Below are 24,856 nucleotides of genomic sequence, written 5' to 3' on the forward strand. Positions count from 1 at the left end.
TTGTTCATACAAAAAAAAAACCTTCCACAATGATTCATTGAGGCAGAAAAATTTGTAAAAAAAAGTAGAAAAGCAACGTTGATATCTTGTCAGTTTTTAAAGTTTATTATTTTTTTTAAACACCAAAAGTCTGACATCCAAAATAAAAATATCAAAACATTAAGACATCTTTGAAAATTGTTATCATGAACCACCAATAACTGAACACTGCCACAGCTGCATTCACAGAAAACCTTTCTGAATGTCACATGGCTGAATATTTACAGATTTTGTAGGAGGAAAGACTTCTGTTTGTCTGCAGAATGAAAACTTTGAGAAAAAAGTAATGGTTTGTTACACAAACAAAGCTAGGAAACGTTTTAAAATCGCTATACACACATATATATATATATATATACATATATATATATATATATATATACACACACACATATATATATATATATATATATATATATATACATATATATATACACACATATATATATATATATACATATATATATATATATGTATGTGTGTGTGTGTGTGAAAGAGAAACCATGTTTTGTGAGTGCTGAAAGAAAACGATCTTAGGTCTGTTTGTCCATTTTAAGCACCATCTTTAAAACCTAAGACAGCAGGCCGGATCCTCCGTAACATACACAAAAATAAGAAGTCATGTCACCACAAATACACCTGGCCTGGCTTTAAATGAGAACCAGCAGCCAACTGGAAGCATTAATGAGACATCACAGTGTTCAAAACATTACAGATAGAGAAAAAAAAAAAACACAAAAAAAACAAAAACACAAAAACTGGTGATAGGGGTCTCAGGAAAATACACTAAAAACTGCCAATTTATACACCCCATACCATCCATTTACAATAATACAGTACTGTCTATCAATTTTCAATGTAACTGTTAACTGAATGAAATGTCTTCCTTCTCTTGGGGACGAAACATTAGCTAGGGAAGCCTCTTGGAAGCGCTTGGAATCTTCTCCTTTAAATGTAATTGAAATGCTTAAAACCCTGCCACTAGTACATGACGGTGTTTGGACGTCGTCCTCCTAGTGTCGCAGGCCGGCTTGACGTGGAAAAGGGAGGCCTGAGGGAAGGGAGGAAGGACAAAAAAATAATACAACATTAATTCAGGTTTTTTTCCACTTTCTCCTCAATGTTTAATTGAGTTTACTTCATTTCTACATAGATGCTGCAAAGAACCCGTATAGAGGGAATGCATGGACGTCACTTCCCCACTGGACCCTTATTGGCACTGAGTGGAAAAACATCAGCAAAAACAACTGCAACTAGTGGAGAAGACGGGATAACAGACGATTATGGGCTTAAATTAAAGCAGTTGGACTTGACAGTGACCCGTACAGTTACCCCAATAACCAGTGGTCCATGGACATTAATATTTGGTACAGTTACCCCAATAACCAGTGGTCCATGGACATTAATATTTGGTACAGTTACCCCAATAACCAGTGGTCCATGGACATTAATATTTGGTACAGTTACCAAGAACCAGTGGTCCATGGACATTAATATTTGGTACAGTTACCCCAAGAACCAGTGGTCCATGGACATTAATATTTGGTACAGTTACCAAGAACCAGTGGTCCATGGACATTAATATTTGGTACAGTTACCAAGAACCAGTGGTCCATGGACATTAATATTTGGTACAGTTACCAAGAACCAGTGGTCCATGGACATTAATATTTGGTACAGTTACCAAGAACCAGTGGTTCATGGACATTAATATTTGGTACAGTTACCAAGAACCAGTGGTCCATGGACATTAATATTTGGTACAGTTACCAAGAACCAGTGGTCCATGGACATTAATATTTGGTACAGTTACCCCAAGAACCAGTGGTCCATGGACATTAATATTTGGTACAGTTACCAAGAACCAGTGGTCCTTGGACATTAATATTTGGTACAGTTACCAAGAACCACACTTTCTGACAGTCTTTCTGCCACTCAGTCTTTCCGAACACTCAGTCTTTCTGACACTCAGGGATCGTAACCCGCTGTGAAGTCTCATCTGTGACGTCATGCACATTCCCTCTATAGGTGACACTGCGGCACACAGCACAAATAAATGGCCAACAATCTATTTCCAGACCAGAGTGAAAGACCCACCTGGTGAAGACAGGAGTGGAGGACGAGAGTTCTTCAGAGAGGGGGGAGTGAGCCGGGGCCAGTGCAGGCCCCTGAGGCCGGGGTGGGACGGAGGGCCGTGGTGGAACAGGGGCCCCCGGAGAACCCCGGGAGGACCGTACGGGTGGTGTAGCGGCATGGAGCCGCGGGGGCCCGGGCCCCCTAGTGGAGGACCGCTCAGCCGCTGCAGGGACAGCAGCGGAGGGGGTTTGGTTTTGGGATGAGAGCCTAAAAAAAAAAAAGAGAGAAAAAGTGTCAATATGGCAGATCCTCATTAACCCTGTACTGTCTTTGGGTCAAAATCACCTCACTCTCCTTCCTTCCTTCCTTCTTTACTCCTTTCCTTCCTTCCTTCCTTCTTTCTTCCCTTCCTCCCTTCTCTTCCTCCCTTTCTTTCTTTTCTCCTTTCTTTCCTTCCTTCCTTCTTCCTTTTTTTTTTTTTTTTTTTTTTAAATATTTTATCCCGGTTTTTTCCCCATTTTATCACCCAGTGCTCCTACCTAACAGTCCTGGGCATTGCTCCCTCTACCAACCCCGGGAGTTCCTGCACTGAGCTCAGGTCTCCTCCTTAACCTGAGGAGTGAGCAGCAGCATCTTTTCACAGGGTGGGGTTTCTCCGGCCGGACGTAGCGCGTGGAAGGATCACGTTATTCTGGCTGGATCCTCCCACCCCATCTGTTCCCCGGTTGGCCAGAGGGGGCAGTAGAGCCCAGGACTGTTGCATGTTTTTGTGAGAGTAGCTCACAAACAGCGCGGTGGGGAGGACGGGACCAGCGTGGTGGAGAGGACGGGGACCAGCATGGTGGAGAGGACGGGGACCAGCATGGTGGAGAGGACGGGACCAGCGCGGTGGAGAGAACGGGAACAGCGTGGTGGAGAGAACGGGAACAGCGTGGTGGAGAGAACGGGAACAGCGTGGTGGAGAGGACGGGGACCAGCGTGGTGGAGAGGACGGGACCAGCGTGGTGGAGAGGACGGGACCAGCGCGGTGGAGAGGACGGGACCAGCGTGGTGGAGAGGACGGGACCAGCGTGGTGGAGAGGACGGGACCAGCGTGGTGGAGAGAACGGGACCAGCGTGGTGGAGAGGACGGGACCAGCACGGTGGAGAGGACGGGACCAGCGTGGTGGAGAGGACGGGACCAGCGTGGTGGAGAGGACGGGACCAGCGTGGTGGAGAGAACGGGACCAGCGTGGTGGAGAGGACGGGACCAGCACGGTGGAGAGGACGGGACCAGCGTGGTGGAGGGGACGGGACCAGCATGGTGGGGAGGACGGGACCAGCGTGGTGGAGAGGACGGGACCAGCACGGTGGAGAGGACGGGACCAGCGTGGTGGAGAGGACGGGACCAGCACGGTGGAGAGGAAGGGACCAGCGTGGTGGAGAGGACGGGACCAGCACGGTGGAGAGGAAGGGACCAGCGTGGTGGAGAGGACGGGACCAGCACGGTGGAGAGGAAGGGACCAGCGTGGTGGAGAGGACGGGACCGGCGTGGTGGAGAGGACGGGACCGGCGTGGTGGAGAGGACGGGACCGGCGTGGTGGAGAGGACGGGACCAGCGTGGTGGGGGATCGGCACAACGGGGTATGAAAAGTTGTCATTAGGGCCCGAGCACTTGCAGTGCGAAGGCCCTATTGTATTTGCAGGAATTTTTATTATTATTATTATTATTATTATTATTATTTTTCTTCTGACAAAGTGATGGCCTTTTTGCCCCCCTTAACATGCCTAAAAAGTCACCAAATTTTGCATGCAAGTCAGGCCTGGCGAAAAATTTGATATTTAATGGTTTGCATTAATGGGCGTGGTAAAATGGCTCAACAGCGCCCCCTTGAAAACTTTGTGCCTCAAGCCCCACGATACGGTTTGACGTACATGCACGAAAATCGGTACACACCTGTATCATGGCGCAACTGAAGGAAAAGTCTCTTGGCGTGATGCCCGAAACCGAACAGGAAGTCAGCCATTTTGAATTAGTCGTGTCATTTTGGCAAAATTTATGCCATTCCTTCGAAAGTTAATTCAGCCCGAACCGTAACGTGCACCCAGGTGTGTTATACATCAAAATGTGCGTCTCCATCCTGCGACAACACGCATTACTTTTCTCTTTCAAAAGTGTTACCGTGGCGACGCTAGACGCCAACAAGCGCACCCACCCTTCATCTGATTGGTCCATATTTGATAGTTCCCCAAAAGGCACCAAATTTGGCATGCAAGCCAGGCCTGGCGAAAAATTTGATATTTAATGGTTTGCATTAATGGGCGTGGCAAAATGGTTCAACAGCGCCCCCCGGAAAACTTTGTGCATCAAGCCCCACGATACGGTTTGGCGTACATGCACGAAAATCGGTATACACCTGTATCATGTCGCAACTTAAAGAAAAGTCTCTTGGAGCCATGGCCGAAACCGAACAGGAAGTCAGCCATTTTGAATTAATTGTGTAATTTTGGCGCAATTTATGCCATTCCTTCGGCAGTTAATTCAGCCCGAACCGTAACGTGCACCTAGGTGTGTTATACACCAAAATGTGCGTCTCCATCGTGCGACTACACGCATTACTTTTCTCTTTCAAAAGTGTTACCGTGGCGACGCTAGACGCGAAAAAGCGCACCCACCCTTCATCTGATTGGTCCATATTTGATAGTTCTCCAAAAGTCACCAAATTTGGCATGCAAGACAGACTTGGCGATACATTTGATATTTCATGGTTTGCATTAATGGGCGTGGCCTAACGGCTCAACAGCGCCCCCTAGAATACTTTTCTCTGCCATAACTTTTGAATGGTTTCACATAGAGAGTCGTGGGTGGTGTCATGGGACTCTGTATTGAGTCCTTAAGCTTCGTTGGCCTTAATTAGCCCCGCCCCTTCTTCTGATTGGTTGTCCCGATTTTCTGCTATAACTTTTGAATGGTTTGACATAGAGAGTCGTGGGTGGTGTCATCAGATTCTTTATGGAGTCCTTGACCTTCATTGGCCTGAATTAGCCCCGCCCCTTCTTCTGATTGGTTGTCCTTTTTTTATAATAAAATCGCCGCGAGCCGCCAGTCGCTCTCGCGCTGACTCCCGCTTCCTGATTCAAACATCTACCGGCCCCGCCCCCTGACCAATCAGTGGCAAGTAGGGTGATGACGGCCCCGCCCCCCGACCAATCAGTGGCGAGTATGGTGATGACGGCCCCGCCCCCCGACCAATCAGTGGCGAGTAGGGTGATGACAGCCCCGCCCCCCGACCAATCAGTTCCCTGTAATGTGGTGACCTCAGAAATATTCCCGGCTCAGCCCGGTTACAACCTTGGCAGAATGGTTACAGAAAAAGTAATAATTAAAATAGTAGGGTTTTACTAATATTTATAACTTACAAATATTTAAAAAATTAGGAAAAAAAAGTTCCAGATATTTTATCGCTATGTTGGTCTGTCCTAAGCCAGTAGGTCAAATGAAAGGAATAGCTGAGACTTAGCTCAGCCAGATTATTGCGGTCTTTGGTGCCAGAGGTTGGGAGTTCAAGCCTGGCAATATGCCGAAATTTTTGTCAGCAATTTTTGTGTTTTTTTTTACATCAAAATGTTCGTCTCTGTCCTGTGACGACGCACATTACTTTTCTCTTTCAAAAGTGTTACCGTGGCGACGCTAGACGCGAAAAAGCGCTCGTCCCCTTCATCTGATTGGTCCATATTTGATAGTTCTCCAAAAGGCACCAAATTTTGCATGCAAGCCAGGCCTGGCGATACATTTGATATTTCATGGTTTGCATTAATGGGCGTGGCCTAACGGCTCAACAGCGCCCCCTAGAATACTTTTCTCTGCCATAACTTTTGAATGGTTTGACATAAAGAGTCGTGGGTGGTGTCATGGGACTCGGTATTGAGTCCTTGACCTTCATTGGCCTGAATTAGCCCCGCCCCTTCTTCTGATTGGTTGTCCCGATTTTCTGCCATAACTTTTGAATGGTTTGACATAGAGAGTCGTGGGTGGTGTCATCAGACTCTGTATGGAGTCCTTGACCTTCATTGGCCTGAATTAGCCCCGCCCCTTCTTCTGATTGGTTGTCCCGATTTTCTGCTATAACTTTTGAATGGTTTGACATAGAGAGTCGTGGGTGGTGTCATTTCTGATATGCTTATGGGGGGCGGTGGACGTGAGTGCGAGGGCCCGTTCATCGCTGCTTGCAGCTTTAATTTATTATTGTGCTTGCCTGCCACGCTGATGGACAGAAACTGTATGGTGATTTTTAAAAGAAAAACTTTGCCTAAAGACTTTTCCAGCCGGAGTCATTATAAAGGCGAATGAAAAGGGCTGGCTGGATGAAGGGATGATGATAGAGTGGCTGAGGCAGGTCTGTGTGCGGCGACCCGGTGGTTTTTTTTCCACACACGTGGGCTAACGTGTCTGCTGGGACTGTTGTTCGGGCTTTTGCAAAAGCCGGCATTTCCGAGGCGCCGCACGGCACAGAAAGTGACTCTGACACCGAGGAAATTCGGACTGGCACAGCTGATTCAGCGGAGCTCTTTAATGCAGAAACAGAGGATGAGGACTTTGAAGGGTTTGATTAATGTAAAAACTGAAATAAAATACAATCAAACTAAGTTTTGCTCCCGCTCTATTTTTAAATAAGCACTCTTGTGTGCTTGTGTGTGTTCTGCAGCGCGCGTGTGTGTGTGTGTGTGTGCGTGTGTGTTTTGCGGCGCGCGCGTGTGTGCGGCTCCGTGTCTGTAGACTGCGCCTTTTCAGTCGGTGCGCCGTATGTGTGTTTTAAATCCAAAAATTACACACAAAACTGAGGGTGCGCCTTTTCACGCGGTGCGGCGAATGGTCGTGAAAATACGGTAACTCTGTTAAACATGACTCAGCTGGATAAAAGCTTCAGACTAACCTGGTGTTGGCAGGAGTGGTACGGGTGGAGACGGGGCCCCCAGGGGCCCCCCTCCTACAGACAGGGCCTGCAGCGGGGACGGCCCGGTGGGCGTCGGGAGCAGAGGAGGAGGTTTCCCCAGTCCCTGGGGCAACGCGTTGTCCTTGTCTCCCTCAGAGTTAAAGGCTGAATCAGAGATAGAGAGTAACAGCGTGACCAGTGAGACCCGGGGAGTAAACGCTGCAGCCAGTCACGCTGACGTGCTGCCAAAAACCTCCGGGTAGCCGGGAGGTACGGGGGCCGACACCCGCCATGGCTGAAAATTAAAGAAACGCTGCAAATAAAAACAAACGCCGCTGCAAATAAAAGAAACGCTGCAAATATAAAGAAACCCCACTGCAAATAAAAAAGCCACAACGGAAGTGAATTACCGGGGACTATTTTTGCTGATGCACCAGTGATTTTATGTGAGAGGAGAAGAAGAAGAGGACGTAAGTGAAAAGGAAGAAATAAGAGGAGCGAGGAATAAGAAGAACAACGAACGAGAGAATAAGTGAAAAGGTTAGTGTTCAACATCGCTACGTGTCATTTTTAATGTGCAACACCGGTGCATCGGCAAAAATAGTCCCCGGTAATTCACTTCCGTTGTGGCTTTTTTATTTGCGTTTTTTTTATTTTATTTGTAGCGGGGTTTATTTATATTTGCAGCGTTTATTTTATTTGCAGCGTTTCTTTTTGTTTGCAGCGTTTCTTACATTTGCTAAGCGTTTATTTTATTTGCTGCAGCGTTTGTTTCTGTTTGCAGCGTTACTTTTATTTTCAGCAATGGCGGGCCTCGGCCACCGTAGGGAGGCCTGTGTTGGAAAACAAAACAAAAAAAAAGATTTTTCGATTCTAAATCGATTCTCATATTAATTCCTATTAATTCCTCGATTCGTATGTCTAAAGATCGATTTTTTTTCATTATTACATTTTTGCCCCGGTGAACTTTAACCCAGTAGTCACGTCATTTAGTTCACACATGCGCTGTTGAGCTGTTGCAATTTCTTTATTTGCACTTTAAATTTATATTGAAAGGCATATTTGAGTTATTTATTTCTTAGTTATTTATTTCACACAAATAACGTTTGGAATTTTTTTGTTTATGCCCAAAAAAAAGAATGTTTTGTTGGACACGAGAATAACTACTTCTATGTTTTTGCCTTTAAATATGTTTAAAAAAGTATGAAAACATTAAAAGTTTTCAGTTATCATTACTTTATATACTGTCTTGGGGTTACATTTGCATAAAATGCTAAACAGAATTCTCAAAAATTAAAAACCGTAAAAGACAGAAAATGGAAAAAATAAAAATGGAATGTGTTAAAAAACTAAAACTAATTTAATCCGTCTCTGTTTCCTCCCTGGATCTGTTTGGTAATTCTGCACCACGATGTTTCTGTTTGCAGTTCTATCGGCATTCTGGGAGCTGATTGGTCTTTACAGCATCATTAGCTGCAATACTTGCTGTTGAATCTCAATATAATACTAGTATTAATATGTTGCAGAACTACAGTCATATACAGGACTGTCTCAGAAAATTAGAATATTGTGATTTTCTGTAATGCAATTAAAAAAACTAAAATGTCATACATTCTGGATTCATTACAAATCAACTGAAATATTGCAAGCCTTTATTATTTTAATATTGCTGATCATGGCTTACAGCTTAAGAAAACTCAAATATCCTATCTCAAAAAATTAGAATATTCTGGGAATCTTAATCTTAAACTGTAAACCATAATCAGCAATATTAAAATAATAAAAGGCTTGCAATATTTCAGTTGATTTGTAATGAATCCAGAATGTATGACATTTATTTATTTATTTATTTTTTTTTTTTTAAATTGCATTACAGAAAATAAAGAACTTTATCACAATATTATATAAATATATATATATATATATAATTTTCTGACACAGTCCTGTATGTCAGCATTCTGGGAGCTGATTGGTCCTTACAGCATCATTAGCTGCAATACTTGCTGTTGAATCTCAATATAATACCAGTATTAATATGTTGCAGAACTACAGTCATATCATTCATGCAACAGCTCAAAAAACAGTTTTAATAACACTAACCCAAATCAATATCGGATTGAATAATATCTTGATAATTGATTGTGAATGTTAAGAATGGGCTGGATCCCCAGCCCTAGGCGGGTGTTAACCCTCGGTTCACCTTGCAGGTGCTCCTGGCGGGCGGTGAGGAACTCGGAGACGGTGTCCAGCTCCTCGGAGTACAGGTGCACCCCGTCGGCCAGCAGCAGCAGCAGCTGCTTGGTCTCCGGGGGAACCACGTGGCGGGCGATCTTCTCTCGGTCCAGGAAGTCATCCAGCAGCTGCGACGCCTCGGCTGCGATGTCGGACGGATCCTTCTGGGGGCGCTCTTTGGCCAGGCTGCGGTTGTATTCCGCCTGGACAAAGTCCATGGCCTGGTCTTTGGGCATGTTGCGGTGGACTGATGATGAGGGGGGAGGAGTATTAACGGTGCGATATCAGAGGAACCAACAGAAACAAAAGATGTGAAATAAGGAAAAACAAATCCACAGCAGAAGAGAAAACTGTGGGGTTTCATCTTTCTCAGGTCACTATGATATGTTTTTATTTTTATTTTCTTTTAAAACGTGAACCGTTTAAAGACAAAAAAAAAGAAAAGCTATTTCTCCGGTGAATGTTTTGCTCAGGGGACAGCAGCAGGAGCATCAGTTATTATTTTAATTTACTAGTTAGAGATCATGTTAGATTTCATTGTGCATGTTCCTCGATATTCAATACTTGATTATATGTATATTATACAACAATGTGCATCTCAATATGTCCCACCTCGGTGTGATGAGTAAACGTAAAATGATTCCTTTTTTTCATTTTCTTGTGCAATCAATATCCACCTTATGTTGCTTTTATTTCATTGTTATTTGTTCATGGATGTGATTCTGTGTATTTCAGGGGAGATGTTTGGTTCAGCTACAAAGTAGCATCATGATAATTATTGATGCCATCGTATTTAAAAGTATGATTTGTATTATGCAGGTATGTATGGGCACAGTGGAATAATTAAAGTGAGAGACAATGTTTAATTATGGAAATTACATAAAATGTCCTGACATTCTAGTGTAAAAAGAACTTGTTAGTACAACTTGAGTTTTAATGTATGATCATTGGCTTAAGTCATCTGCTCTGTTGATTATGAGCTTCTTCTGTTTCTCAAAAGCAAGAACACCAACATATTTGTCGAGATCTGTAGCCGTCGATGCGTTCAGATTCAACAACTTCCTTTTTAGGCCCGAGAACAGACTGAAAAACAAGGTTTTCATCGTGGACGGCAGACCAGGGGATCTTCACTGCACAATCCAGGCATGCAGGTCAAATAGTGACTGTGTTTCCATGCATCAATAACCCTTTTAAAACCCTAATATTGGCAATAACCCGAATTTGCACGGCCATGTAAACACCAATAACCCCTTTGAATAACCGGAATTTGCTCATATTCAGGTTTTTAAAAACCCCAATATGAGCCCTGGGTTACTCCTTTTAAAACCTGAATATTGGGTCATGTAAACACCAAACAGAATATCCCCTCAAACGGAACAGGAATTTGTTTTCTGCACATGTTCTGTTCACAAGGAATCCTGGTCTTTTGAGTCCAGGAAGTTCTTATAAACACGGAGAAACACAAGACCAGGAGGAGACTAATCACTTCATAAATGTAATGAAGGATATGAACATTTCTGCATTTGTAGACGGTACAAAGTACCGGGATAGAAGATTTACAAGAAGGTGAGAGTAAAGTTGTGCGAAGCAGCATTTGTTTTGAATTTGGATACAGGAAGAAGAAGCAGAAATGAGGGGAATTGCGTCATGATGTTCTCCGTGCGTCGCTGGTTTGATCCAGATATCCCAAATTATGAATTACCATGTAAACGGAATATTCCCAATGGCTCAGTAAAGCTGGGCAGACACTGTGTGATATTTTACATCGTTTGATTCAGCCCCATCTCAAACTGCACGACTAGATCGCTGAGTTCAAAAGTTCAGAGCCCACGATTTATGTTCTCACACTGTACGACCCGATGCTCGGATGCTCCGTCTGCTCACACTATACGATCATAATCCTCACGTCTGCTCACACTATACGATCATAATCCTCACGTCTGCTCACACTATACGATCATAATCCTCACGTCTGCTCACACTATACGATCATAATCCTCCGTCTGCTCACACTATACGATCATAATCCTCACGTCTGCTCACACTATACGTTCATAATCCTCACGTCTGCTCACACTATACGATCATAATCCTCACGTCTGCTCACACTATACGATCATAATCCTCACGTCTGCTCACACTATACGTTCATAATCCTCCCGTCTGCTCACACTATACGATCATAATCCTCACACTATACGATCATAATCCTCCGTCTGCTCACACTATACGATCATAATCCTCACGTCTGCTCTCACTATACGATCATAATCCTCCCGTCTGCTCACACTATACGATCATAATCCTCACGTCTGCTCACACTATACGATCATAATCCTCACGTCTGCTCACACTATACGATCATAATCCTCCGTCTGCTCACACTATACGATCATAATCCTCACGTCTGCTCTCACTATACGATCATAATCCTCTCACTATACGTTCATAATCCTCCCGTCTGCTCTCACTATACGATCATAATCCTCACACTATACGATCATAATCCTCCCGTCTGCTCACACTATACGATCATAATCCTCTCACTATACGTTCATAATCCTCACGTCTGCTCACACTATACGATCATAATCCTCCCGTCTGCTCACACTATACGATCATAATCCTCACGTCTGCTCACACTATACGATCATAATCCTCACGTCTGCTCACACTATACGATCATAATCCTCCCGTCTACTCACACTATACGATCATAATCCTCACACTATACGATCATAATCCTCCCGTCTGCTCACACTATACGATCATAATCCTCATGTCTGCTCTCAATATACGATCATAATCCTCATGTCTGCTCACACTATACGATCATAATCCTCACGTCTGCTTACACTATACGATCATAATCCTCCCGTCTGCTCACACTATACGATCATAATCCTCATATCTGCTCTCAATATACGATCATAATCCTCCCGTCTGACCTCTGTTAGTGGAACTCGAGGCCGGTTTTGGGGCAGGGGTGGGCTGTGTCCACCCAAACGTGCGTCCTGCCCACCCGATCAAAGGTTATGGGGATCCTTTATTTTTTTATAATTCTTTTTTTTTTTATATATATAAAAAAAATCCCAAAATATCTGTACCGTTTCTGATCGGGTGGGCACTGCGCATCATTTTTAGACAACAATGAACACTGTGTGTTCAGAACAGCGCAGAGTGCACACTGTTAAATAGCAACATTTATAAGGCGTTATAAATAACAGGGGGGCTGTGCCTGGGCCGGGACTCGTGTTTGCAGAGGCAGATTGTGACTGCTTTGCCCTGAAGGCTGATTTATGGTTCTGCGTTACACCAACGCAGAGCCTACAGCGCAGGGTACGCGGCGACCCGCACCGTACGTGGGAAATGCGGTCTTTTTTTTCTGCTATTAAAACATGATTTGTAATGTGAATTTGCAACACTTAAACTACAAATAATAGTTTTTGACGTGACATCAGAGATTGCACATGCTCTCTGTGAAAGGATGAGGCAAATCGGGTCGTAGCTGCTTCAACTGTGATTCCTTCACGAGGAACGACCAGGATTTCAAAACACGCTTGATTTTCTTGCGAGCACACGATTTGTGATCGGGAGCTCGTCGTGAAGTGTTAAGGCTGAAATATGGTTCTGCGTCACACCAACGCAGAGCACACGCCGCAGCCGTGACGCCGTGCTGAACCCTTCGGACTTCTCAGTCTCTCCATTTGGTCGCGGTGCAGTACCCCCCGCGGCCGCTAGTTAGCGATCTTTTTCTGAATGGTTTATCCGACTTTTTCCCGTCATAGTAAATCAAAGAGATAAGGACAACTATTGTGCAAAAAACCAAAACAAAAAAAATCACATATAAACAAAGAAAAGAGCCCTGGAAGTTCACTACTGCTTCAAACCGGAAATGCTTCAAACGAACCAATCACAGCCCTCTCGGTCTGCGTGTGGTCTGCGTCTCCTCGACGCGTAGTTACAATTTTCGGGAGGTGCGCGTCAGTGACGCCGCAGGTGACGGCGTGTCGTCTGCGTCGATCCAAACCACACGCCGTAGGCACGGCGCCATTTTGACGCAGAAGCATAATTCAGCCTTTAATCTCTCGTCGTGAGGTGTGAATCTCTCGTCGTGAATCTCTCGTCGTTGCCCCACGTTTACTGCACAAGGCACGATCCAAAAAATAGTCGCACGAATGGAAAATCGTCTCAAAACGAGCCGATAATCGCACAGTGTATGCCCGGCTTAACCGGAATATTAGCAATAACCCGAAGTTGCATAAAGTCTGAGCATGCAAAGATGGGGTTTAGTAGTAGAACAGATGAGCAATATTCCAAAGAACAAAACAAGAAACTCAAGTTGTGACAAATCAAAGTTCTCTCTTTAAAAGAAAAAAAAACATTAACGTATTTAATACGAGTTGTTGTGTAAATAAAACATGTAAAAAAAAAAAATCAATGTTGAAGCCCCAGGACAGGGTGCCAGGAGACTTCTTATAATGCTACATTGATTTAAAAGCGTGTATATTTCATGAGCCTATGTTGATTTTTAAATCATGTTTGCGTTAATGCCACAAAGATGTCTCAACTTCTGGGTGGGTGATTTCAGCTTTGTGGGTTTCCTGCAAGTTGGTGTTTCAAATGATCTTTTATTGAATAGTTTGACACAAAGTGCATGTGAGATTGTGTGTTGAGCAAAGTACATTAAGTGTAAACCGCACAAGCCCTACTGAAGGATGGAGGGCTGTAACTGAGGTTGTCTGGGCTAGTTTGTAGTAACACGAGGGGTACGGACTTACTTTTGAGGGATTCTGAGAATATGATAACCGTGCAGGAGCACAGAGCTATGTTTTTCTGCTCCACCAGTATACATAACGGTGAACCGACTGCTCGGACATCCTGCAGGGCCCGGGTCAGGCCCGATTCCACTTGAAGGTAGAGCATTTCCACTGACAGGCCGCGCTCCTGCAAGCACTGGCTTAGCGATTTGGGGTATTCCCTTTGAGAGGAAAAAAAACACTTTGTTAACTTCATTTCTCTTTGGCATGTAGAGGAACCTTCACTTACACCTCTGGAAGGGGAAAGATTAAAACGTACCGACTTAAAATGTAATTTACCAAGAAAAATATGAAGAACCAAATCGTCTTCAACTTTGGCGTGAAATTAAAAGCCCTTTTCAGACATGGATTACAGGACTTTACTAGTTGATTGTTTTTAGTTTTCTGCAGTGTAGGTCATGATGATTTATAGCAGCCCGACTTGCAGACTACTGTTGTACAGAGATGAAAGGCAGCTGTCGTAAATATTTCAAGTCATGTTAGATTTCATTGTGCATGTTCCTCGATATACAAGTTCAGGTGTGTTAACCAGATCATCTTATTAGGGATTGTTCGTTCAGAATGTTGTGGTCAACAAGGGGGACAAAAATAAAAATAAAAGATTGTTGCACATAATCGGGTGTAGAGATTCTGTTGTTTTTTTTGTGCTCTCCCCTTTTTAACCCTTGTACTGTCTTTGGGTCAAAATGACCTAATTCTCCTGTTCCTTCTTCCTTCCTTCCTTTCTCCTTTCCTTCTTTTCTCCCTTCCTTCCTTCCTTCCTCCCTTCTTTCTTTCCTTGTTTTCTCCCTTCATTCCTTCCTTCTGCTCTCCCCTTCCATCTCCCTTCCTTCCTCCCTCCCTCCCTCCTTCCCTCCCTTCCTTCTTTTCACCCTACCTTGCTTTCTCCCTTCCTCCCTCCCTTCTTTCCTTCCTTCCTTCTTTTCACCCTTCCTTCCATCCTTCTTTTCTCCCTTCCTTCTTTTCTCCCTCCCTTGCTTCCTTCCTTCCTCTCTCCCTTCCTTCTTTTCACCCTTCCTTCCATCCTTCTTTTCTCTCTCCCTTCCACCCTCCCTTCCTTCTTTCCTCCCACCCTCCCTTCTTTCTTTCCTCCCACCCTCCCTTCCTTCTTTCCTCCTTCCTTCACCCGAAGACAGCACAAGGGTTAAACAAACAGAGTCGACAATAATATATAATTATAATTATAAATAGTTTTCAAAGCCGTGAATCCCCCCAGGGAAGTCCTATAATGTCTGAAAAGGGCTAAACACATTATTATTATGGTCTGCCATTGCTGTGTAGTTATGTACGATTGTGCATGGGTGAAAGATTTCATTTCTTGCCACAACTGCCAGAATAGTTTGTCCCGATCCCACACCAGCTCACTTCCACCCCCGTGTTTGTGTGTTAGGAATCAGATCAAAGAGGAAATCTCATTGAGAATGTTCATGAATGTTTGATTAAAGATGAATGTGACTTCTTTAAAAAAAAAAACACCAAAAATCTTGAAAATGCCCAATTTAGTTCAGATCAATGTACATTATTTTGACAGCCGTTAGTTGAATACAGACCAACTGGAATGAACACTATGTAAGTTTAGTTAAACTACTTCTCCGTGTATGTTTTTAAACGACAACTAAATGCTCAATACATTTAGGCAAGTTGTGGTTTCTAAGCAACAGTTTAAGAGATGTGAAACATATTGTACTTTGGCTCTCAAAAAGATCAATATAGTATTTTTGGATGTAGTTAATGCTTTACAGTTTAATTCTGGTATAGTCACCACATTTGTTAAATGCAACCAAAACCTCACAGTTGTCATGTGTGCAGATGTTTTTGGTGCACGTTCAGCTTTGATGTTGCAATGTGTGGATTTATTATTTTTAAGTGTGTTTTTTATGACACATTTCCCAGCTGCAGCACATGGCTGGTCTCCAGTAAAAGCAGCTGTAGAAATAATGCTGTTTGTAAAAGGATGTGTTCTTACGGTACCGAAGCATGTATTTAAGAGTCATTTAAAATTTTGGTGAAAGTGTGTATTTGTTTTTGAGACACCAGAAAACACATCAGTTCTACTTTAAAGTGTTTAAAATTAACCACAAAGAAAGAAATATCCTTATGAAATTAACTTAACCCGTCAAACACGAAGGAAAACTCCCAGCATTGTGTGTGTGTTTAAAAAAATATATATTTTAAAAACTTCACATAAACGTCGACATATGTTCATGTTCAAAACTCAAATAATGCAATTTTTTAAATGAATAAACAAAACAAAAACATTTTGTGAAGTCGATAACTTTGCTGTTCATTTCATAAAAGACAGTTTAACTTGAGTGGCATGTATTGCTCTAATAATTGTAAATTAAAACATCCCAGCAGGGATCTCCATTAAGTGATCTTTAAAAAAAAAAAGATTACAGATGATTTACCACTTAAAAACTCAAGCAGCAAATCACGTCATCAGTTTTATATTTCATTGTGTAGCAAAACAAAAACATCGATATTAATGTATGTTATTGCTTCAGAATGGAGCATTTCTGTGTGTGTGTAGGAGTTTCTTCTACACAGTAAAATGGAAACATTACTGACCTGAAAGGCTTGTAAAGAAAGAAAACGGTTTAAGTGGTAACAAAACATAGAAGTGGAGGTTGTAGTGGTTGTAGATCCTACTGTTATGGGAAGTCTGAGGACATGTATTTTAAAAACAAAGCTTCATTCTTCCAATGTAGAAGGAGGAACAGACAAGGCATGAATCAATCTCGTCAAGAGGTGAAACAACGAGGAAGAAACAAATAACAAGGGCAAAAAGAACACGATGAAAATACTAGGATGATTCCTGCTGGAAGCCAATGTACAACAAATGTTTTGAAGCCCCAAAGTGACCTGTAGATGTCAGAGATGGCTACACAGTAAACTTCAAACATTCATTACACACCACAATGTGTTTTTCCCTTCTTTTTTCTTTCCAGGGGGAGGTTATGCATTTTAATTCAGCTTAACAAGCAACCACAATTAAGGAGGGACTTCTAGGACAAGTTTTCAAATAATCAATTTCTGTTTTAGGTATTCTTATACCTATTTCCCCACACGTCTTGATTTTCCCAAAATCAAGATGCTATTTGGAGTCTCCGTGTCTCTGTCACAGCCCGTCATTCACTGAGTGTCAACACCACAATTTCAAGACTTCCAATTGCAACATAGCAAGTTGTCTAGTCTAAAGAGCAGCGGTTTGTCCAACTTGAAGCTTAAAGTCGTACGTAAACGTGACCTTTGTCGCAAACCAACAAACTTGCACATGATACCGTTAGCGCATGTGGATTTAGCTAAACTGCAGTGTGTAGTACCGGGTATGCAAAGTAAGGCGAACCGAGCGGTTGGGTTTTATACGAGAACCGTTGCATCCCTGTTAGGTACCCAGATGGTTTACTACTTCTGTGAACGTTTCTAGTGCCCAGCTGATCAATATACCTTACATTTTACATCCCATAGTTCAGTACAGAATTCTACAAGATGAAGGAGTCATAGTCACGTGGCCAGCTTCCAGTCCACACAAAGATTCCCTGGGTTTGTTTAACGTTACACGAAAAAGTCAGATACAATTAAGATACTAATGTTACATTAAGTAAGAACACTTCTCATGCACTGCAATTCTTTTGTTCACCATTGCCCCTGACACGCAAACCTGTCCTGTGGCCTAAAGTCCCATCTACAACAGTCCCCGTTATCAACTTCCAGCCATTGCTGAACAGCCAGGTATCAGAGCGTTGAACCCTCTAGCCTTCAAACGCAGGCAGAGCTTTTACACCGGAGCTGCTGGCGTGTTGTTGGGATGTTTCCTGCCAGTACTTACAGGCACTCCGTGGTGACGGAGAGGACCACGCAGTCGGCCGGCTTCTTGTCCTCCTGGACCTGCCGGTAGAAGCGCTGGTACAGGCCTTTGCGTTTATCTGCCGGGGTGCAGAGCTCCGACTTGGCTGGAGAGTTTGGAGATGGTAATAGATTCAGAGGGAAATGACAGACATACAGTGATCAGAGGACAGGAGAAATATTGGAACGTTGGATTTTTTTTTTTCCCTCCTGAAATTAAATAAAGCAGCAGTTACATAAAAAAAACTTCAAGATAATAATAATAATAAAAAAAAAAAAAAAAAAAAAAACACTTATTAACCCTTGTACTGTCTTTGGGTCAAAATGACCTAATTCTCCCGTTCCTTCTTTCATCCTGCTTTCTCCCTCTTTTCTCCCTTCCTTCCTTGTTTTCTCCCATCCTCCCTTCCTTATTTTCTCCCATCCTCCCTTCCTTATTTTCTCCCTTCCTTCCTTCCTTCCTTCCTTCCTTCCTTCCTTCCTTCCTTCCTTCCTTCCTTCCTTCCTTCCTTCCTTCCTTCCTTCCTTCCTTCCTTCCTTCCTTCCTTCCTTCCTTCCTTCCTTCCTTCCTTCCTTCCTTCCTTCCTTCCTTCCTTCCTTCCTTCCTTCCTTCCTTCCTTCCTTCCTTCCTTCCTTCCTTCCTTCCTTCCTTCCTTCCTTCCTTCCTTCCTTCCTTCCTTCCTTCCTTCCTTCCTTCCTTCCTTCCTTCCTTCCTTCCTTCCTTCCTTCCTTCCTTCCTTCCTTCCTTCCTTCCTTCCTTCCTTCCTTCCTTCCTTCCTTCCTTCCTTCCTTCCTAGACAGCACCAGCATTAAAAACATTTGACAGAATATATAATTAAATAAATGTGTTTTGGAGAACACTGCTTTAGAGGGACAGAATTCTAAATATTTGTGGGAATGTTTTAGTGTCTTCTTGCATATAGTATATACATAAAATGTCTCACCATTTGGCGGGTGCTTATAACCTTCAAATTTGACGGTACTGCTGTAGTTCTGCATTTGTTCCAGTTCTTCATAGCTGAAAGAAAAGTGGTATTGCTCACTTATTTCACAAAAGACTGTTTTCCATGCCTTTTCCTCTTTGTATCAAAGTGACTGGTTATGCCGGGGAGAGAGTCTCTTCTCCAGCATTTATCCAGATAGTTACTTTAAAGGAGCCGTCTGTAAGAAATGTCCAAAACTGCTACTGCAGTCACTTTCAAAATATTGTTGAGCGGCGTGTACCCTCCCCCTCCTCCCCCCGACCAGAGGTTGCCAGGTAGGCTGCAGAATGCAGCAGGAACGTAGGCTGCCATGGCTGCGATAATTAGAGCCGAGCTGGCAACCCGGATGCCGAAACAATACTGACTTGGTGATTGGGAGATAGGTGGAGGGTGGAGCTTCAGAAACAATACTGACTTGGTGATTGGGAGATAGGTGGAGGGTGGAGCTTTAGAAACAATACTGACTTGGTGATTGGGAGATGGTGGAGGGTGGAGCTTCAGAAACAATACTGACTTGGTGATTGGGAGATAGGTGGAGGGTGGAGCTTCAGAAACAATACTGACTTGGTGATTGGGAGATAGGTGGAGGGTGGAGCTTCAGAAACAATACTGACTTGGTGATTGGGAGATAGGTGGAGGGTGGAGCTTCAGAAACAATACTGACTTGGTGATTGGGAGATAGGTGGAGGGTGGAGCTTCAGGCCAAAACAAAAAATGACAACATAAACATCAGTTGAGGGCTGCAACTCCTCTTTTTAAACTGGAATATCCTGGCTTGAGTGCTGTTGTCAGTGACATAAGTATTTGAAATGAACATGATTTTTAAATGTCTGTTGACATATCGGGGTCATTTTATGATTTGTTTTATTATTGCTCTGACATACAGCTCCTTTAAAACCCACTGCAACGTGTGCTCCGTTACCATGGGATTTGTCCCATACTGAAAAACAGTAAAACATCATTTGGGGGGAGAAAAAAAAAAGATGCGCTGGCCTTTTTTTGGATCGTCTTTAGCTATATGTTTTCAAGTGTGTTTTACTAGAGCACATTAAAATACACTTACAAATTTACAGTATACACACATCAGTGCGAGTACAGGCCATGCGGCACAACGCGCTGACGCCGCGCACATTGAAGGGGGAAGAAAGAGGCGGCTCTGCGTTAAATCGACACAGAGCCTACGCCGTAGGGCACGGCGTAGGCTCTGTGTTGGTGTAACGCGGAACCATAAATCAGCCTTCACCCGGTACATACTTAGGTTCCTCAAAACATCTGTTCCCGCTGCAGTTTTAACTAAAAGAAAATGTGCTCCAATACAGCAGGTCTCATCATTTTATTTTGAACACTGCCAAAACTCAGAATCTTAAAGACTTTAACTTAAAACTTAACTAGAACTTAAAATGTGCTTGACACAAATGAAAGTTCAATTGAAACACGTGGGAAAAACACCTAACCTTTTAAGTGATGTGTGTTATCAGGTGTAATGGCATTTTTAGGTTAGAAATAATAATAATAATTCATTTTATTTAACGGCGCCTTTCATGTCACCCAAGGTCACCTTACAGAATAAAAACAAAACAATACAATAAAGGAAATACAATAATAATAAAGTAGAAATTATAATACATACACACATACACAATACATACAATCAAGGAGCAACAGTACAGATAACAGAACAGTATGGTGGGAGGTAGTGTGTGGTGACCGGTCAAATTGAATGGGCAAGTTTAAACAGGTGAGTCTTGAGTTGTGTTTTGAATGTGGTGATGGAGTCTATTTGTCTTATGTATGGGGGGAGGGAGTTCCAGAGTCTGGGTGCCGTACAACTGAAAGCTCGGGCACCCATGCTGCTAAGGTGTGAGGTGGGAGTGAAAAGAAGTCCAGCAGAGGTTGAGCGGAGGGTACGGGAGGGGGTGTATTCTTTCAGTAGGTCACAGAGGTAGGTGGGGGCTAGGTTATGAAGGGCTTTGTGGGTGAGGAGGAGGTTTTTATAAATGATACGGTATTGGACTGGGAGCCAGTGGAGTTGGATAAGAACGGGGGTGATGTGATCAGATGACTTGATGCGGGTGATGATCCGGGCGGCCGAGTTCTGAATGAGTTGTAGTTTGTTGGTGAGTTTGGTTGGGAGGCCAGTGAGGAGAGCATTACAGTAATCGATACGGGATGTGACGAATGAGTGGACCAGAATTTCGGTGCTGGATTGGGACAGTGCTGGACGCAGTCTGGAGATGTTGCGGAGGTGGAAGAATGCAGTCCGGGTGATGTTGTGGATGTGAGGTGCAAATGAGAGTGTATTGTCCAGAATGACGCCGAGGCTCTTGACGTGGGGGGAAAAGGGTACCGGGAAGCCGTCGATGATGATGGGAGGGGCGGGAGAGGGTTGTGACTTGGTGAGGGTGGATTTGGAGCCGATGAGAAGAGCCTCAGTTTTATTGCCGTTGAGTTTTAGGAAGTTATTGCTCATCCAGGTATTAATGTCGTGTAGGCAGGTGGTGAGGGAAGCGGGAGGAATGGCAGCGGTGGGGTTGGAGGAGATATATATCTGAGTGTCATCGGCGTAAGTGTGAAAATGGACCCCATGGTGACGGAGAATTGAACCCAGGGGTAGGAGGTAGATGGTGAAGAGAAGTGGACCCAGTACTGACCCCTGGGGGACACCCATTGTGACACCCGTGCATCCGGATTTATGGTTCTGTAGTTGGACAAACTGTTGACGGTCAGTGAGGTAAGATGAAAGCCAGGAGAGTGCAACACCAGTGATCCCAATGCCAGCCAGGCGGTCCAGGAGTATTGGGTGAGAAATGGTGTCGAAGGCTGCGCTGAGGTCCAGGAGGATGAGGATGGTGAGTAGGCCGGAGTCAGCTGCACGGAGGAGGTCGTTAGTGATTTTAACCAGGGCTGTTTCAGTGCTATGATTGGGGCGGAAACCGGATTGGAAGGGTTCGTGGAGTTTATTTGAATTTAGGTGGGACTGTAATTGTGCTGCTACCACCTTTTCCAGAGTTTTGGAGATGAAGGGAAGGTTGGAGATGGGCCTGTAGTGATTGAGGTCAGATGGGTCTGCACCTGGTTTTTTTAGGGTGGGTGTGATGGCAGCTAGTTTGAGGATTGGGGGAACGGTTCCAGTGGTGAGGGAAGAATTAATTATTTTGGTAATCATGGGGGAAATGGATGGCAGACATGCTTTGACAAGCAGGGTGGGGAGGGGATCGAGCTGACAGGTGGTGGTTTTGGCTTTACGAATTAGTTCTGAGATGGTGTGTTCTGATACCGGAGTGAAATTGGTGAGAGGACTGGAGAGGGGTTGGTTGGTGGTGGTTATCCATGGTGGGTCATTTGTGGAAGAGCGTGTTGAGGCCAGTTGATGGTGAATGATGTTGATTTTGGAGCTGAAGAAGTCCAGGAAGGCGGTGCACTGGTCAGTGGAGATGTCTGGAGGGAGGGTTTTTGGAGGCTGAAGTAAGCGGTTGACGGTTGAAAAAAGGACTCTATTGTTTCCTGTGGCAGAATTAATGAGGTTGGAGTAGTATGATGATTTGGCGGTATTAAGTGCATTTTTGTAGAGCTGAAGGTGATCGGAGTACATTTGGATGTGCACAGTGAGTCCGGTCCTTTTGCAGAGTCGCTCCAGTTGACGGCCTGTGGATTTGAGCTGGTGGAGGTCGGGGGTGAACCAGGGGGCAGAGTGGGTAAATGAAACTGAGCGGGTTTTAAGTGGAGCCAGGGCAGTGAGAGAGGAGGAGAGACAGTTATTGTAGTGTTGTACCAGATCGGCAGGGGAGGAGGATGAGGGGGGATTGGGGAAGGAGCTGATAAGGGTAGAGAGATCTGTGGGGTTGATGTGTTTGATGTTTCTGAAGGAGATGATCCGTTGTTCTTTGACTTTGTGCAAATGGGTGTGGATGTCATAAAGAATGGCTTTGTGGTCCGAGATGGGGAAGTCCATGATAGTGAGGTTGGCGGGAGTTATGTCTGTGCAGCAGATTAAATCGAGAATGTGACCTTTGCTATGTGTTGCGAGGTTGACGTGTTGTGTGATACCAATAAGAACATTTCTTGGTAAGATCCTTAGTTTTTTGAGTGAAGGCAGTGAATTTGGTCAACTGGTGTAAGTTCATGGTTTTTAAATGCACATCCATGAACCTACTGGATAATATAATTTAGTCTTAGTAATGTCAATTAACATCTAACATCTTATGTATATTTATAATTGCTCTTTAACTAAAAAATATGTTTTATCTGATTACTCGATTAATCGATGGAATTTTCAGTAGAATACTGGATTACTAAAATATTGGATAGCTGCAGCCCTAAACAAAATAACATATTTGAACCATTTTTCAGAAATTTTTTTACAGTTATTTTATAGTCTGAAAAATGGTTCAAATGTTATTTTATTGTCTGAAAAATGGTTCAAGTATGTTATTTTGTTATTTGAAAAAATTTGAATTTGTTTTGAAATGTACATTTCTTTGCAGAAATGCGCTTTATGAAAATAAGTCCATTTACTTGTATTAGTTTACAGCGCAGTCTTGCCCCATCCAAAATGGCGGCGACGTTGACGTATCAGAAGCAGTGCTCGACGGGGCGGGTACGTTTCTATGTCTATGGCGGGTGAAGCGGTACCTGTCCAGGGCGTCCTTGGGCTCCTCGGGCCGGTCCTCCCTCTGCGGGTACGGGGCTACTCTCCGCAGCAGCCGCAGCTGCTGGCCGCTGCACCACAACCACACGTTAGGGTTAGGTTTTAGACTAGGCAGAATTTCTGAAAATGTGCTTATTTAGAGTGCATTTTGTAAATATTTATAATATACAACATTTCTAGGGGTATTAAGGGGTGCTGAATCTAAATCTGCCGTATATGAAGCTCAAAAATGTCCCAAAATGCCTCAAAATGGAGAAATCCAACACAGCTAAGCTGAAATCTATTTTCAGTATATCTTTTTGACTAAACAAGGTACAAACATGAATTAAATGTACTTTTGTAAGTTTTCCTACATGACAACTTCTTTATCACTAATGGCCACCTTTTTCTCTAGACTTGTGTGATTTACAGCTGATTATTGACACTTGATCTAAATCAGGACAGGATGTGTGAAAACCTGTGAACATTTAATTCAAGTTCGTAACTTTTTGTACATTTGTTTGTACATTTGACCTCAAAACAAAATAGGTAAGTAAAAGTAGCCTAATAACAATAATAATAACTGAGTAATTATTCATAGTTAAAAACAACTATTTTTGCAATATCTAAGCAGTGTCTTCACATTACATCTCAATTCTGAATATGGCATCGAATCGCCCATGTAGGAAAACTTACAAAAGTACATTTAATTCATGTTTGTACATTGTTTAGTCAAAAAGATATACTGAAAAACAGATCAGCCTGGCAGTGGCGGCCATGTTGGATTTCTCATTTTGGGACATTTTTAAGCTTTATATACAGCACAGCAGATTTGGATTCAGCACCCCTTAATACCCCTAGAAATGTTGTCAGTTATAAATATTCGCAAAATGCCTTCGGGGTTCTGATTTTGTGAAAATTGACCCTGTCTAGTTCGCTTAAAGGCGATTTCATGTTGAGCTATTGAAGCCTGATTTATGGTCCGCGTTAAATCGACGGCGTAGCCTACGGTGTAGGGCACGCGTCGGTGTAACGTGGGACCATAAATCAGCCTGGTTATCACGGACGGCCCGGAGCCAGCAGAGCAGCAGAGCCGGGGATCGTACCTTCCGTTGGGGGCTCCCGCCGGCCCCCGGCCGCCCACAGGGGACTGCAACCAGGACGACATCGCACTCGCTCGGAAAATTCGCCCCAAGAATGTAAAGTCCAAAGACGGAAGGGGGGACAGTCCTGGCGACGGTAATCCAGCAGGTTCTAAATCTCTGGGGGGGAAGGTGCACACCGGACTGGAGAGCAGCTCTCCGGCGTCGTCGTGTATGT

General features: G+C 43.6%; 1 protein-coding gene across 1 annotated transcript; it reads right to left on the minus strand.

The window, feature by feature from the left end:
- Window positions 1–517: 517 nt before the first annotated feature.
- Window positions 518–24,856, minus strand: si:ch211-216l23.2 (uncharacterized protein LOC565061 homolog). The gene is made up of 9 exons (XM_061722318.1): window positions 24,643–24,856; window positions 23,542–23,628; window positions 18,871–18,944; window positions 17,910–18,033; window positions 14,042–14,241; window positions 9,229–9,507; window positions 7,029–7,193; window positions 2,137–2,382; window positions 518–1,090 (listed from the first exon to the last, which is right to left on the minus strand). Exons 1-9 carry the CDS (start codon window positions 24,702–24,704, stop codon window positions 1,053–1,055), a joined length of 1,275 nt encoding a protein of 424 aa, XP_061578302.1. The 5' UTR covers window positions 24,705–24,856; the 3' UTR covers window positions 518–1,052.

The sequence above is a fragment of the Cololabis saira genome, chromosome 5 (genome assembly GCF_033807715.1).
Source record: "Cololabis saira isolate AMF1-May2022 chromosome 5, fColSai1.1, whole genome shotgun sequence".
NCBI classification, from domain to species: domain Eukaryota; kingdom Metazoa; phylum Chordata; class Actinopteri; order Beloniformes; family Belonidae; genus Cololabis; species Cololabis saira.